General features: G+C 40.5%; 1 protein-coding gene across 1 annotated transcript in view; it reads left to right on the top strand.

Moving 5' to 3' along the window:
* The window catches only part of GRK4 (G protein-coupled receptor kinase 4), a 429,001-nt gene that overhangs the window by 335,528 nt on the left and 75,468 nt on the right, over positions 1-18,005 (top strand). The window contains exons 12-13 of the mRNA XM_086964159.1: positions 3,263-3,471; positions 15,577-15,714. Coding sequence (XP_086820285.1) covers positions 3,263-3,471; positions 15,577-15,714 — 347 coding nt within the window. The remainder of the gene's footprint in view (positions 1-3,262; positions 3,472-15,576; positions 15,715-18,005) is intronic.

Here is an 18,005-nt window from a genome sequence, read left to right as displayed (position 1 = left end):
ATTAGAATTAAGAACTTCCAATAAAGTGATCAGATAAGGCCAGATTTCCGTGCTCCAGCTGCTTATATCCAACAAAACACACTGTTTGTTTCCCAGAGTGACCCACACCCATCACACCCTACATTACATAAATTGCTTAGAACAAAAAAAATCCTGATCTAATCCAAATCCTGAACCTGACTACCCTGGGTAATTTATTTCTACTCCTATGTCTTTTGAGTCTGCATTATTTTGTACAGCAAAGCACGGCAAAGTGCTTACAAGACGACACATGTGGTGCTTTAAAACACATAAACTACAAACAAAGGCAGATGAATAAAGCCCTGAAAAGTTACTCTACTACCAAAGACAATGTAAATTAACAATAGAAACAATGTTATTTACGATGGCACCAGCAGGTGTGCAACCAGACTCGATATCAGACATCTGATAGAAAGAAGAGATACTGAGAATAATAGAGAGATAATATAGCAGACCTTATTGACTAGCCAAGAGTATGCATCAACAAGAACAATCTTGAAAGCATGAAAGCAAATTGAAACTTTCTTCTTGGTTTAGTTTTCACAAAATTGTAATGTTGCAATATCGGTTTATAGTACTAAAACAGGCATTGAAAAGTCTACGAACTGTCCAGTAGATGAGTAGTATCCTTCTCCAGAGTTACGAGCATGACGATTTGAAGATATTGAAACCCAGATGTCTATCACAATCAGGGTTGGACTGGGACAGAAAATAGGTCCGGGCACCAACATCAAATTGGCTAATATTAGCGAATCAGATAGCTAAAAAAGTAGCTCATGTTTACAAATTGCAGCAGTTTTGTACTAGTAATGTCAAGCTCTATAAGTGTTTTGCAAGGTATGGAAGACTGCATGGATTTGAGATTGCTATGGCAATATTTGTTTTAGTATCAAGAAAATTAACAGTAAAAAAACAGCCCAACAGGTGATAAATCATGCCCACAAACAGCCACTTTACCTGCCCACACACTAATCTGACTGCTTTATTGCCCTGTGGTCCAGTCCAACCCTGACACAGTGTATTAACAGTCTATAAACCAGCTACATCACACTTACTGACTTTATGCTTGTCTATGACCCTATACAATTCTCCACTGACTTTTGGCTAAGTTTGCGTTATAAAAGTACTACATACATACACACATACATGTATACATACATATATACACGCACACAGGAATGATAACACTTGAGGTCGAAAGACTGCTTACATGCTTGACAAAATTGTGTGCCCAAGCTCGAGCCATGTTTCTTACAAGCATTATTGTAATAAGCAAAACAAAAAAACCTTAGAGTAACTCAAGAACTTTCAGTGCCCAGTGTGTGCTACACAAGAAACAATGGGGGTACTTTAAAAGCCATTTGTAATCTACAAAACATTTGCTTTGAGTGTTTCCAGAATTTTATTTTAGTAACTGGGCTATGTGTTTGGATAAGTTCATTTTGCATGGTAATAAGTCCTGTATAGATTATCATAAATAACTACAAGAAGGGTCACAGGTTTTATGCATTTTTCAATACCAAGCTTCCAAAGGTGCTACAAGACGTTTTTCGGTGCCAAGACTCACAGGTACCGTTGCACCTTTAGGATACTTAAGAATTTATTGATGCATCTATTCAGTACATCTTCATGGACCAAACACGAGGTGCCTATTCACAAACTGCATTTTGTAGTATGTAAAGTATTAGTACAGTAATACTACTCACATATTATAAAATACTATTCACAAATCTAGGGCTGAAAACCTCCACTTCTATCTCTACTGTGTTTTTTTGTGCCTATATCTCCACCAGGTTCGTTAAGATCTCCACACACACAGGTATATGTTTTCCTAGTAAATTTGGAAGGGAGAAGGGTTATATATTTATGGAGGCTTTAAGGGAAATACATTCACAAAAAGTAAGATTCTTGCCATTCACAAACTACACTTCCTAAGTTACTACAGCCATAAAAGTGACAAAACAAGTATAAATGTACTTCACCTCAGCCTTGCAGTATGTCAGGTACCACACATGGCCCCTAAAGGCATGGAAACAGCGGAGGCAGTGATGTAAAATAACAGATTATAGGAACTAATGATACATTTGTTACATATTTCAACATTTAAATTAGTTTATATGTATATGCATGAATGTGTGTTTTAGTGTTAAAAAGTTATTATTTTGAAATCTAAAAATGAACTAAAACTAAAGAAGTAAATTATGCTTTTAACTTGAATTAACATATTTATATTAATTAAACACATAGTTTTAACACAATTTAGTAAATATAGAATGAAAATAAAAATGTTAGTGAGAATGAGATTTTGTAATTGTTTAAAATGATTATTTACGAATTTAAATACAAACGAGCAGCAATAAAATATAGCAACCATGGAACTGAGCTTCTTTTTTTTTTTTTTTAAATGAACCCTTTGTACAAAGTACATAAGGGTTTCTTTAAGTCATCTACATCATTTACTTGTGGTTGCTCTTGGAATTTGCATGATGTTATCGCAGATATCCAAACACATTTGTCAAAACTGTATTTGTCTCAGTTTTCTAGACCTGGAAGCTATCTTTTCAGGTCTAGATTGTCTCTATGAGCCTTCTTAGTATCAGGCACATTGAAACCTGTCTTTGCAAAAATCAGACAGCGGCACATGGAGACTTTCTTCCCATGAACTTTCTTCAAATCCCAAATTTGCGAAAAATACTTTGCAAATTTAAATGCACCTTTATATGTTTATTCTCCTAAATGATACAGCTTCATTCTAAGAGTCTCTTTAATGCTTATAGGTTGTTTGGAAATCAATATATTGGGGTTTGGGAGAAGTATATGAGGATGAAGTGAACTTTACTTTCTATTATGGGTGGTTGTCTCCATATATGGTTCAACATATATGCGAAACACCTCTAATCTGCTTGTCTTTAGGAAAGACTTGAAGACTTGGTTGTTTGCTGGATAATTTTTCCCTTCCGGATGCCCCTCTCTGTTATTGTTATGTTTCCTGCTCTTTTTCTTGGTCAGGAGCTCAAAGCGCCGGGACACTCCTTTGGAGTAGCCGTTGCGCTATAAAAGTCCCATTTTAACATAACATAACATAACATAACATAACATATGGTGATCTGGTTATTTGTGAAGTATTGCATATAATTGCAAATTAAGTTTTATAAATGTTTTTCATGTGCTTGTTATATCTATAAGACAATAAGTAAATCTACTTTAATTAACATATTTGATCATTTCTCCTTTTTTATAGCTCCAGAAGTCATCAACAATGAAAGTTATGCATATAGCCCAGATTGGTGGGGATTGGGCTGCCTCATATTTGAAATGATCCAGGGACAATCACCATTCAGGAAACGAAAAGAAAAGGTCAAGCGGGAGGAAGTAGACCGAAGGGTGAAAGAGGACCAAGAAGAGTATTCTGAGAAGTTTTCTGAAGAGGCAAAATCCATCTGCAGGATGGTGGGTGAAGATAGAGGTTTGGAAAAAACATTTCTAACACTTTTTAAAGATCCGAAATATTATATTTTGGTGTCTTTGTTTTGTTGGAAATTGTCAGTTCTCTGAATTTTAGTCTTTAAAAAAAAATCTTCTATCACTGAATTTATATATGTGAACTGGTAATGTGGTATTGTCAGAAGAGGAAGAAAAGACCAAACAACTGAACATTTGAAATTCTCACTTACATATTGCTGACTTTCACTTGTTGAATTTGGTAATGTATAGGTGAGGTGTTGCGTTAAAAGCAACTTCTCTTTCAGACTCCAGATTTACACATGAAAATCTATCCCTATCCATTGCAACAAAATCATTTGTATTCTAAAGCTTGTTTTGTTATTTTTCTTAAATACTTTTTTAATTAACCACTCTTAAAATAACAGATAAGTAACAGTGGAACTGTCCAATTTATTAGCCGGTAGTAGTGTCTCAATTTACTTTTTTTTTCTTAAATATATTTTGTAGTACATGAACAGAACACGTGCCTTAGACCTAGGACCCATTTATTCACATCAGCTTTAGTGTCAATCCAATCTCAGTAATATGCAGATATCTTTACGTTTTAATTTGTTCCAAGTAACTCTTGTAATAATATCTCCTTAGTTTCATACCAATTCTCTAATTCCTAGAAATGCTTACTAATGTGATAAGCGAGAGCCCCTTATTTTGATGCTCTTATTAACTAGCATGAAGTTTATTTGCATCAGCTGAACCTGAAATATGTTCTTCAACTGAGGACCTTTGGACATTTTTTAACACTATTGCTGCAGCTTGTTTAGAGAATAAGGTTTGTATTTGGTTTCAGTCTTTTCTCCTTGGCCAGAGACAATCAGTTACATTGGTGAATTTTACTGCTAAACCATCCCAAGTTACCTACGGGGTACCACAGGGATTGTCCTTTATCCTAGCCTTTTATAGTAAATGCTTGCCTAGCCTGCCAAGGCTTTCACAAACACGGGCTTGAAGATGTGTATGTAGGTTGACAATTCCCAAATGATATTCAAATTAAGCAATGCTCTAGCTAATCATGAAGCATTTCAGCACATCATGCTCCTTGTTTGGGAATGGATGGGTATCAGTTAACTTAAATTAAATTCAGAGAAAACCGAAGTCATAGTAATCATTGAAAGATAGACTAGGCAATGTATTGGCAAAGGGAATTATTCTTTTACTGCTGTTAAGAGCCTTGGATACGAAATTGACTGCTCTCTAAGTTTAATTAATCAGATGTTCTCTGTTGTTACTGTTTGCTTCCTTCGCTTGAGAATTTTGGTAAATTATTTCACCTTATATGTGGGAGAAAGATGTGTTGTTGCTATTGTTATGTCCAGGGTGGAGTATGCTAGCATGTTATATCCTGATCTGCCTTGGTACCTCTTGAAAAGACTGCAGGTGGTACAAAATGTTACCTCAAGCCTAATTTTAAAAGCCCCAATATTTATATCAGCACTTCCATTATTGATCAGATTGCATTGGCTCCCCATAATATAAAGAACTTTAATTTCAGGCACTCTGCATTACCTATAAAGCATTGCAAGGTCAAGCTCCTAAGTTTGTTAACAGACAGGTGGAGGGATACCACCATGGGCTGAATCTCTACTCCTCCACCAACAAGACTCTTAAGGTTCCTAAAGTGATCAAAACTAAATTTAAAGGCAGAAGTTTTTCTTTTTCTGATTCTAAACTCTGAAACTGTCTTCCAAAGAAACTTAGGGCTTATTCCAATTACCTTCTCTTTTGATCAACACTGAAAGCGTGGCTTTTGAGCAAGCTTTTAGCATTTCTTTTTCCCTCTGTATGTTACCTATGTTATGTTAGTATGAATTTGTAGAGCGTAAGTTCACCCTGGGGTTTCTTGGCGCTGTGTACCACTGGGGAACCCGTTCTGGCTTTCCCTGTGAGATGGTCACTATTGCGCATCCTCAAGGTGAAGCCAGGCATCCCCGACAGTGAGGGGGCCATTGTGGAGATTAAGCAAGCTATTGCCCAGAGTTGTAGCGTGGGACCCATGGTTAGAGAGGCACCGAGGTGAGATTTATCGAGCCCGCTGACATTGGTTCCGTACCCTGCCGCGTGGGGGAATTGAACCCTGGTCCCGGGCCGACCTCTGCTTCTGGGTCTGCCGCCTCTAACCGGTGAGCCACACTTCTCCACTATCATGGAGTGCCATGCAATGTTAGGGTGTACAAGCACTATAGTAGTAATAGAAACAACACATCCAATAGGATCCATTTATTAACTACTTTATTGTTGGGTTTAGTACTTGATATTGACACTCAAGTTTACCAACCTAGACCATCTGAATAAAATCTGCATTAGGCACGTCATATCTGTAAAAAATCCAAATAAGGAGTAGAAGACTTGAATTAATATCAGTCAGTAGTAATATGTAACAGTAGTAATAGTGTTAGCTGTCTTACTAGTTTCAGGGGAAAGCTGATCTAAACTGAACATCATCCCCATGGCTGTACAAATAGGACAGAGCTCATTCGTTCACCGCAAACGTATGTTTGAAAGCACTCCTTCTTGCGTTTGTGTCCCTCTCACACACTGAGGTAGCTTATTGGTGTAGCTATTCCTTGCCTAGAAATTAGGATAACCACTATTCTTCTAAGCAGTAACCGAGGAGCATCTCTCAAATTCTCTGGAGGCAGTGAACAATAATCAGTGACACGAAATGTGTCAGGCAGGGTCTTTCAGCTGAGACCCCCAAAATGAGCTAAAATTCCAGCATGCCTGAAGTACCAGGCTGTAAAACCTGTGGTTGTGATATAACCGAGGACCAAGCTTATACTAAAACCTGCTCCTCAACAATGATGTGTTGTCCCACAGTTCTTGATTCCATAATTGTTGTGGGCCTAAGAAGTGATTACTTTTTTGTCCCATGGTTTGCTGCAACTCATAAATGTCCTCTGCATGTTAGCACCTTGTGAAGACAGAATAGGGATCTGCATGGCCTCTCAGGCACACTTCTGCCCAGTTCTCTCTCTACAGTGGTTTCTTCTAACCATTCATCTAAGACAAAGACACACAGCTAGCAAAACAAAGCATCTTTTCCTGACCATCGCAACCATCCGTGGGCAGCAACCTCTTTTTTGCCAGCATCTGCCTTTCCTTTATTGCAGAGAATCACGTTGCATCCTCTGCTGCTGATTACCTCTGCTGCTGTCTGTGCCTGATTCTCACATACTCTTGCACACAGGCAATATGTAGCCTCTCAGAACTAGAAAAGAGATCCCCATAAATCTTTCCCTGGTAAACTGCTGCTTTAATTTTTCGACCTTCCCAACATCAGAATCACCATGACATAAGACTGACAAAAGCTCTAAGCATGGATGTTTGTCTTAGCTGCTATCAGTCCATGATCTCTCTTAATTGCATGGTACATCCTCACAAGGAGGCATATGACGTGGTCTCGGAACCAGACCTCAAGAAGTAATAACGCCACACAGGCTAAAACCAAGACCAGTAGTTAAAACATTTTTTAATAACACATTCTATTGGGTTATTTTGCATTATGAGTGGCCCTAGCCCCACAATGACCTGTAAGGATGAAAGGATATTATTTGCACTGACAACCACACAGTACCTGCCAAACATGCAGGTGAAACAATATGAACATTATGCAGACAGTTGTCGATTTTTTAACCTTAATTCCCCAAGAATAACCCTGACCCGAGGGCTACTTAGAAGCTCAGTAACATGATAAGGAGGATATACAGGGTTGAGTAAAGACTCTTAGTCTCACTTCATTTAGTTGTGTGAAATGAAAGGAAGATAATAATAATATAGAATATCAACCATCCACTACACAGTTTTAGTGTGCAGGGGGTATTGATATCAAATCATGTACGTAGGATAAGGTGCTAAAGTAGGAACAGGTTGATAGGATGGGAACTACTCCCATCTAAGCCATCAAGAGATACAAGAATGGTATCACATGAACTTGAAAGAGCTACACACTGTGTATAACAAGATTCATCCATAGAGAGACACAAACCCCATGATACAACATGGCATGTCTAGTGGGGGAAGGTCTATCGTCATATTTGTTATTACTATTCTGGTGGTACTCTAGACAAATTGTTGCTCAACTGCAAATAGGATTATGGTCCTTTAGTAGACTCCTAAAAAGATAAGTGTCCTTAAGTGTTGATATATTTCTCTAGTTATACTCTCCATCTTTCCGAAAATGCACTATATTGCAGTTGGGATGTAAGATACTGTAGTTCGAGGGGGGGAACAGTCAATCCAGTTTTGACATTCAGTAACACTAGTACCTCCCATACACTTTTGTTTGTCTTTCACCTAAACTAGACTTCTTCAACATGCCTATCACTTTTCAAAGATTTTTGGTGGTAGTTTGCTAGAAATATTGACATACAAATGTAAACATAACCTAGTGTCAGGAGGTACACCGTGATCCAACGCCTGGCCTAATCTCTAGAACTCACGTGGTTCCTTTATATATCTCTGGCTTCACATGTTCATATACTTTACTGCCAATAGCTCACGTGTAAAGGATGGTTACAATTTGAACACCACTATTTTAGGTAAGGTTCTGGCGGCTGCATGAAACATAACCCTTATGTGGTAGAAACATGCGCAAAGTCTCAATAAACTGGTTCTTCACTCACAAGTGAATGCTTTTTTTAAAGGTCAGTGTTTGGAATGATTTACACATATGTGGACTATAACTACTATGCAAAAGTTCAAAATTACAAAGAAATTTAGTACGCTGTTAGAGCAATAAGACTGTTGCTAAACAATTATTGGATTACTATTATTTCAATTTATGTGAAGTTTTATAGAAAATTAAAAAGTCAGCCATTACAAATTACATTTTCAAATGGAATCAAAAAGATTTCAGCTTCTGCATACTTGAAGATCATTTTGGAAAAGGCTGTTTATTAACTTGAAACTTCTTTAGTAAACAAGATGTGATCAGACAAGATTGTGCCTCCCCCTCTCATTCAATCCTGTGGTATTTATGTTTTAGGGATATTTGTCACCGTTGATCGGAGTAACCATCCGCCGAGATTTAAATCGGGCCCACAGTTCTCAGTGTTCGTCTCCTCCTAAATGCTCTTAAATGACACAGGCTCCATAACAGAACATCATCATCTTTGTGGAAAAGATTAACAACCCCCCTGAAAAACTTGTAGGAATGGTGGTGTCAGCTCAGCAAGAGATCACAACTGTTCATCATTGCTCGGCAGGTTAACTTTTTAGAAAGTAATTTGAAATGTGTCAGCATTTTTAAAAAGCCTCTAATAATTGGACATAATAGGAAGATAGAGAATATATGTGTCTTTTTTACATAATGTGGTAATTGCTAATTCCATTCAACCTATTCTACATCACCTTTTCTAATTCCAGGGCCAGCCATGGCTCATCATTAGGCAACGATGTCAGATCTCAACCCTGTGGTTCCTATGAAAGACCAAAGGTTTACTTTGAAAGAGACACAACCTGTAACTTTATCTACAGTGAACGAGACCATGTGGTGACTGGGGGATTACTAGCAGACGAAGGAAACAACGAGAGAGGGAGGGAAAATGTCTAAGGAGCACTCTTAGTCTCCCGGGTTATATAATCAAAACAACGAAAGAGTGAGCCTTTCCGTAAAGAAGAGCATGCTCGTAGAATCCGACTAGGTTCTTTAGAAAGACCTCACTCACCAACCTATGTGATGACATGCTTCATCATTGGGCCCTATCAGGAGAGGCCGAATGCCACCCTGGTGTGCTTCAACGCCAGAATTACTGTGGAGCTGGTTTATGTGGATTGTGATAAGTGAAAGTGGCTTAAATATCTCGAGACTGTGTCCAAAAGTAAATTTAATAGTTAGCCCATCAGACATAAATAAAAACAAAGTGTGGGATATGTAAACTGAATAGATTGTTCAGCTATATCATATGGTGTAAAGTTAACATGTTTCTGCCTATGTGTGATGATTGATCAGGCATTCGTCAGGAACAGAAAATAAGTGGCCCACCCTAACCAGAGGTTATATGTGTGAAAAATAAAACGTAATAGTCAAGTATTCTTCGTGTTGTGAGGAACTGAGTTTACAATAGGGTGTAATTATTCATCACACCATGGGTCTCGGGAGGGGGTGGAGGCAATATGGGACACTGCCTTCAATGCCAGGCACCCGCTTGGTACCTGCAACATTTCTCTTAAACCGGACATAGTGTATGCTCTTCTTTACCGAATTACAACCATAACCAACTGCCTCTCTTGTGAACCTGCCGTCTTGCAACGATGTTAGCGGGAAATATTTTCCGAAATATTATTTTTTGCTAGCTTGGTCTTGTAGTACTTGAAAACAGGATTCGTACCGAAGGACTTTCCTTTTTTCCCCAGTAATAAACCAGATTTGTTAATAATTAACCTTGAACACTTGAACTATTTTTTAGAACCATGAGATTAAAATATTCTTTTAATGCACCATTCTTTAAACGAGCCATGTTTTATCGTCACAATACTTTCTTTTAGAGGACGAAACTAACTACCACGGAGAAGACCCCTCGAACCCAGAAGTTGCACAACTCATGTCAGATTTAGAGATTTTGGGTCTGTACCAAAACATTTAAGGGCCTACCCAGGGCCGTACTGGGAACCAAAACAGGCCCTGGCAAAGTGCTCGGCCGGCCCCCCCTCCCCACTCGAGGAGGTTGGAGGTATCTCCGAGCGCTTTGCTACGGCCGGTTTTCGGCCGATTTTGATACAGGGCTGATTTTGCAGCTATGCTGCAAAAACGGCCCTGTAACAAAATCGGCCCCCAGGGGCTCAAAACCGGCCCCCACCCTTGCGGCGCACCGGGGGATTGCCCGGTGCCTGCTATGGCCAGTCGGGGCCTGGGCCTACCCACGTCTACATATTAGAAAAGTTTAACCCCTGACCCTCCTCTCTGGACGGAGCATTTCATGATACGTTTCCAGAGCCCTAAAATAGATAGGACTGAAAAGATAAAGAATGTCGACAAAAGGGCTTTAAGACACTTGCCACTTATCTCCCCTGACTCTTTTTCCATAATGTTTTAGTTTTCAGTGGCTTCAAGGACTTAGAAGTCAATATAGTTCTAGCAGACTACCATAAGCCATAAACTCTGCCTTTGATAGCATCGCCCCTCCAAAAACACAAACGAAAACCAAGCACAGATCTCATGCGCCCTGGTATGCTACTGACCAGCGACAAGAGAAGTCCTCCTGCAAAAAGGTGGAGAGACGTTAAGTCTGACTAAATCAAAATGACAGAGGCATTTAAAGTATATCTCACTGTATACCATTGGAATATCAAAATAGCTCGTCAATTCGCTATGCCGGTAACTCATCCAAAGAGCTATTCAAAGTCCTCAATGATTTCATCAATCTTCATGACCACTCTCGGACAATTCAGACCTCACAAGGATTGTGTGATTCTCTCGCTGACTTTCTTGAGGATAAAGTGGCCAAATTTACCAGAATTGCCCCTTCCCTCCTCACCTGACAAAGGAGGAGTTTAATTTCAAACTTCCTGTCTTAAACAGTGTCTGCAGCCTGGAAAACTTTGTTTCTTTCTCAATTGAGCAGATACAGAGATCTCTAGAAAAAAGCCAAATCTGGCTATCCTCTGGATCCATGCCCACCAAAGATCACAGCGCTACTCTCCAATCAGATTGCTCCCGTAATCAGATCTCTGTTTAACCTATCAGTAGATACCGAGAAAATCCCTCTGGCCTGGAAATCTTCACAGGTCACGCTTCCACAAAAGAAGGCTAATGTTGCCCCCACAAACGTTATGAACTACCGGCCCATCTCGCTGCTTTCGCTTCTAGGCAAGCTGCTGGAAGGTCTAATACATAAACAACTCTCAGCCTATCTTGAGGACAATAAGATCCTGGATCCATCACAGTCAGGGTTTAGATCCTCTCATAGCCCAGAACTACCTTGGCTGTGGTCATGGACATGGACTCTATAAGACTCTCTCTTGATGCCAGCTTCCCATCTATGCTTGTGCTGTTGGACCTGTCCGCAGCTTTTGACACTGTCTCTCACACTAGGCTGCTCCAAAGGCTGTATGAGATAGGTATCTATGGACAGCGTTCGTGGTTCCGAGACTTTCTGGAAAACAGAACCCAAACTATCTTTGTGGGTGCATTTAAGTCTTGCACCATGTACATCGACATTGGGGTCCCAAGGAGTTCATGTTTAAGCCCCACATTATTTAACATATATGTTGCTAAAATAGTTAAAACCTTAGAATTTTAAATACTGTCTTATGCTGGCACCACTCAGCTGGCCAGGCCTTTTGACAAAGATCTAGTCAAAGTTAGAGAATGTTTCTCCAAAAGGAGGAAAGCAATCGCAGACTGAATGACAAAAAACTGCTTTCAGCTGAACGCGGAAAAGACTGAGATCATGCTGTGTGGTAAGGCCCAACAGCTCCGATTTTCCGACTGGGGCCTCCAGAAATGGGTACTGCCCCCAGCCACAGGCATGTAGTCAAGTATCTGGCAAAATCTAGGTTGGTTTTGGGATGGATGTAGAGGCCTACTCCCAGGGTATCGGATTGACTTAAAGATGCCGTCGTAAGCGAGACCATGGCTTTGAATTATGCAATCGTACAGCACCATACAGACAGACCACAGGATATAGAGGCCCGTTAAGATCTTACATCCTGTGGATGCAGGAGAGTACCCGGAACTCCTGACATGAATCATGATGCGAGTGTAAAAGGGGGAGTTGGGCAACTCCTGTATGCCCGTAATGTGCTCTGGACTATTAGATTTGTATATCTTGTACTATTCAGACAGGTCATTGCTATGCTATGCAATGATGAAGAATTGTATCCCCACCACATCAATAGTTGTGCTATGCTCGTATCCTAAGAACACCAAAATGCACACATTGTTATATTGTAACATGAAAATCTATAAAGTTAAAAAACAAGTTACACACTGGTGCCATTAGTAAACTAAGTCATATAGCCTTCTCTGTGACCGATGTAAATGCCACCCTTAGCACAAGCAGGCTTTCTGGCAGGACCTCTTTGGAGGCTTAATTTCACAACTACATCTTTCACACTTTTCTTTTCTCTAGTCATTAGGTGTCTGATTTTATTTGGTTAATCTTACCACTCACTGTTCCTGGAGTTTCTTTTTCTAATGTGTTGGATTCTGCACGTCCAGTTTAAAATAATACTGACGTTTAATAAATAGTAGTACATAAAACCGCTTGCTCCCACAACTTGCACAAGTATTGTCACAAGTACCTTTTTTGAAGTGTGACTCATCACTCTATCACAAATACATTGAAATCCCAGCAGTCGGGTAGAACTTTAAATTGTACACAAAGACACTGGTGAATGTTGTCTATTTCAGTTTTCTCTACATATCAAATACCTTTTCATGACTACGTTTGTGCCAATTATGATGAATATTTTCACCATCTCCTTGTATTATTCCCATTTTATCCATAAGATCGGCTACTTTAATACGTTACTACAGTCCTGCCAAATTTTATTTTTCTTATTGAGTCCCTGACCAGACCGATCAGGAGAAAGGCCAGTGAGCATCATTTTTGTGAATCTTAGTTAATGGTACAGGCCACAGTGCATTGCATCCACAGAGAGCGTCGCAGCTGCACTCAGTTTCTCCCAATGCTGAGACCTCAATGCATCCAAGATTGCAGCTAAAGGGAGCTACTGCCGGGAGCCCTCACGAAATACTTATACCCGACCCTTTTTGTTGAGCGCATTTTACTCTAATTAAGCAGGTAAGAGCTAGCTGTTGATGTTTGCCCAAAGACAAGGTTTTGCATCAGTCAGACATATCATCTATGTGGGACTTTTCGGAAACAACATTTCTCAGGCTTTGATCATGGATTAACTGGCTTTGCTTGTCTCCTTTTGAAACCCGCCTTAGATCAATGTGAAGATTGCACTTGCATTCTGTCGTTCTTACCGTTCTCCTGGTCCCAGAGACTCAAACCTGCTCCTAGAATCTCTTTAGATGTTGAGTTCCTTATTTTTCCTTGATCTATCGTATACCCATGCCACCATGCAATATATACTATATGAAAAACATATTACATTAGCCTACAATTACATTGCAAGGTAAGTCTACATTAATGGATGTGGAGTTAAAACTAGTTCATATATACTAGTTTTGACAATGTAGATGATGTACTGGATGCAATATTTTGGTGGGTTGATATTGTCAACCTCATTATAGTGACATGCAAACTGACTTTTTCCTGGCTCTCATTGGCTGTATAAAGCATAAATGATTGACTATTTCATATTCTGCTTGCGTCCTTTGTTTTGGACCCATTTAGGATTTATCTTGTCCATACTCAATAATGTAATGCAGACCTGAAATATGAGTTTGCACACACTGTCTAATATGTATATTCTACCCATGGGTCTCGCCGGGATCTTTTATCTTTACATCAGTATGGGACCACTGGAGGTGTTAATTACCACAAATTCTGTCTACATGTTCTCACTTCCACGCCCTTTTCATGCCGCCTCCTAGTTGTCCATTTCACCTGTCAGGGTTGATATATAGTCTCAAAACCTTTTCCTGAGCGGCACTCTCCTGGAAATTAGCGGGTTGACCCTTGGCAAGTGTTAGTTGTTAAGCCTCCTTAAGTACATTCGCTTAGACGCCTTTCTCACTGGGCACCATGTAAAACCCATTAATGTGGTCTTTCTATAGCGTGAACCTAACCAAAAGGCAGAGGAGTACTGTACATAGTCAAAGGCAAGCTTAAAGTCAACGAGTAATAGGAAAGAAAGCTGTATTGTTGACAGTTAATAAATCCAGAGATAAGCACTAGATTGGCAATGCTGTTATGCTTTCAGTGTGATATCTGTGGCAAACCCATGTCTATGATGCCACCATGCTGTCTGATATAGATTGGCACTGATAGCCTGTAGCAGATGCCCATAATGCCCACTTGCAAACAGGCCCCTGAACAGACACATGAAGCCAGTCAGGCCGTTTGCATAATGGCTGGTCTGCAACACCACGAATACCACATCCATGTAGAGTCGCCATCCCCACCTGTTCCTTCTTTATGATTAACCTTGCTGTTTGCTTGTCATCAGCGAACTGTCTCTGTTGATGTCATATTAAGAGCTCGGAGGTGGGCAAAAATTATAGAAAATATGGGAGGGACTCAGAAATGGGAACAGTGACCAGGAATTGAGTGAGACAGAAAGAACCAATGAAACGGAAACAGGATTAACAGGTTAGATGATGGGTAAGGAAGGGTTAGCGAAAGGAGAAACAGAGGTGAGCAAGGCACAGGGCAATGAGGAAGCTGAGAGAAGGGTCTTTGAAAGCAATGAGAAGTAATGGTGTGGGATAAGGTTTGAGTGACAGGGAATGTAACTGCAAAGGCCAGGAATATTCTTCAGAAGAAAAATTGATGCTTCACCCTGGACACCTGGGGATATGCCAAATGTCTTCCATTACTTTAATAGTCTAGTGAGCACTTCTTGTGCTGCCAGTAGCAGTACTTTGCTTGTAGCTCTCAGAAGCACCGCCCGCATAAAGGAGCATATGCCATTCAGACCGAACTAGAAGAGACAAACATGCTTTTAAATTCAGTTGGAGCATTGTATGGCACTTAATAGTGTACACTCTCTACATTAAATTGCTGGAATATTTATAGATGTAATGGATCTTTGCTATTCTTGGTTTTGTGATTACTCATCATAACCAGTAGAAAATGCTTTGCTTTGGAGAGGGTAGGTATCTGCCCTCAACTGCTAAGAGGCAGTAGGTTTGAAAAGAACTGCACTGCTTAGTGCTTATGGCAGGTCTCATAGCTTCAGAAAATGTGTGTCTCCTAAAACCTTGTGTCCTCATCTAAACCTTTGTGTCCTCTTCTAAATTCAGAAGACTTTGCAAAGAATTGACTCGGTCAGTCTCAAGAAATACATCATAAAACCAGTTCATAATAAAAACAAAATGTTGTTTCAGTATTGTGGAAAGATTATTAAAAGAAACTGTTGTATTTGTGTTGTGAATTATTTCAATGTTAAAAACATAATTCTGCAATATTACATCAACAGTTACTTAACAAAGACCCAAAGGAACGCTTAGGCTGCAGAGGAGATGGTGCTGCCGGTGTGAAACAGCATCCCATATTTAAGAATATCAACTTCAAAAGACTGGAAGCAAATATGTTAGACCCTCCTTTTATTCCTGATGTAAGTATTTGAAGCATTCCTACTTTTGCAATCTTTCAGTTTCTGGTGTCATAAAATAATGGTTTCTTATAAAACATATATAATGACTGGGTTCATCTTATTGGATTGCAATGAAGTCTTGAGATTGGTTGCACAGATTAGAATCCTGCATGTCAAGTTATGTACTGCCCTTCGAAGTAAGGCTGAAAACCTCTGTCCACCAAAGATGACCCTACTAAGGTCAGAATGGATTACAGAGGTTGGTCATTAGAAAGACATTCCTACCAAGCAGCAAGTTGAGAAGCCCTTCATTTCATCTTCAGCCAGAGCCATATTAATTGAATTATAATAAAGTAAATACAATATATGCATGTGGATTAGAGAATCATTATTCTTCCACCGCATGTATTAGGAAAACACAAACCAAGATTGATGGTGGTTTAGAGAGCAGCTCCTCGACCTCTTGGTCAGCGTGCCCCTCCCCCGCTGCTGCAGATCGCTGATTGGTAACTGGGACTCTGCCATAGTCCTTTGTTTTGTAACTCTCTGTTCTGATCACTGTATTTTATTCTGTTCCTGCTGTATCTTTTCTGGTTTTTTTCACCCCTCCCACCTCCCGTGGCTACTTATGGAGGCTGTAGCCTGGCTCCAGTGAGCAGCTTCTCGACCTCTTGGCCTGTGTGCCATGTCCCCACTGCTGCGGATCGCTCTTTGGTAACTGGGACTCTGCCTGAGTCCTCCAGTTATTTTGTATCACTTGGCTCCATTTATGTATTGTATTCTGCTGCTGTTTTGAGGTTTTTTTGCCACTTCTGCTGTTTTTTTGCCACTCCTTGAACCCCCAATGTCATCTTCCTCACGAGACCTGGCTCAACACAGCATCCGTGCCCAACATCGGCTCAGCCTTGTCCGATGGCTACAAAATTGCACACTGAGACAACATCAACAAGTATGGAGGTGGAATCGCCATCATTCACAAGGAAATCATCCGCTGCATGTCATGTACCCCACAAGTCTTACCTGCTGCTTGCGGTGTAATCTCGCAGGGACGACATGAGCTATCGCCCCGTACCCACCTTACCCCAATTGAGATGTGTACATAAACCAGGATGGAGATGGGATTGGGGAAAAAAATAAAGATGACGGGGATGGTGTCCAGAAGACAGTAAAGGACCTCCCTCAGTGTGGAGATACTGTGAACACCAGCTAGGAGGAAAAACAAGGAGAGACCCTTTTACAACAGGCACAAACAAACCCTCCCCCTGTCACTTCTCTTAAACATGCGGAAAACAGTAATCACCTTGTATCTGGAGACACCATAACCAGAAGTCATCAAAATGATAAGTCAAAAAGCGCACCTGTGCTGTACAATGGGAAACAGAAATAAGCGGCCCTGAACGGTCCAATACAAACAGGCACTAGCGCTCCAGTGCGGTTTAAAACAATGTAAACAAGCGCTCCTGCTCAATGCTAAAGAACACAAAGGAAAGCGCTCCTCCGCGGTGTAGTTACAGACACTTGCTCTCCTGCGTGACCAGATGCCAAGATCAAACCCACAAAGTACGTGCCAAGCATATAGCACAATGTTAAGGCACTTTCCTGTGCAAAGCAAAGAAATACGGGGGGGCAAGCCTGGTAGATTCGGTTCGCACAAGCAGGGGGGCAGGAGAAGTCACGGAGAAAACGAGGTAGCGCTCCAGCGCGATTTCGGAATACCTGAATGGATGTCCATAGTAGAAGCAGGCATCCGTCAATGGCAAGGGCGTCAATGTGTAGCGCTGAGCTGGCGGGAACCACTGTGGTGTAAGCGTTTTCCCCCGGATGCGCTGATGACGAGCGGCGGTTTCCAGTAGCGGAGAACTAGACCGCCAACTGCCTGTCTCTCGGAAGTGAGAAACGCTACTTTCCACATGGTGAAGAAACGCTCAGACACACACACCAGATACATGGGGGCAGGCACCCTTCGAACCATGACACTGCACCATCATCCGCAGACACCATCACCCCAATCTTGGATCAACTCTGCTTCCAACTCCGAACCAACAGCAAAACCACCATCAGAGTAAGCCTTGGCTACAGACTGCCTTGCTTTCCACTCCAAAATATAAGAAATTCAGCACTCTCAAGAAAAGGCAGTTGGTAAGGCAAGAAGAGACACTTGGAAAGGAAACTCAGCACTCACAAAATGAGGCAAATGAATCTTCAAAAGGCAGTTTTAAAATGAAGCGTGGGATTTTATTAATACAACACTCTGTAACAATAATACTTTCCCAGATGTCAAATAACACAGGCAAAAACAACATGCAAATGTG

Source organism: Lissotriton vulgaris, chromosome 3_2 (assembly GCF_964263255.1).
Source record: "Lissotriton vulgaris chromosome 3_2, aLisVul1.2, whole genome shotgun sequence".
NCBI classification, from domain to species: Eukaryota; Metazoa; Chordata; class Amphibia; order Caudata; family Salamandridae; genus Lissotriton; species Lissotriton vulgaris.
Note: the sequence above shows the minus strand (reverse complement) of the source record. Positions and strands in the feature narration are given on the sequence as shown.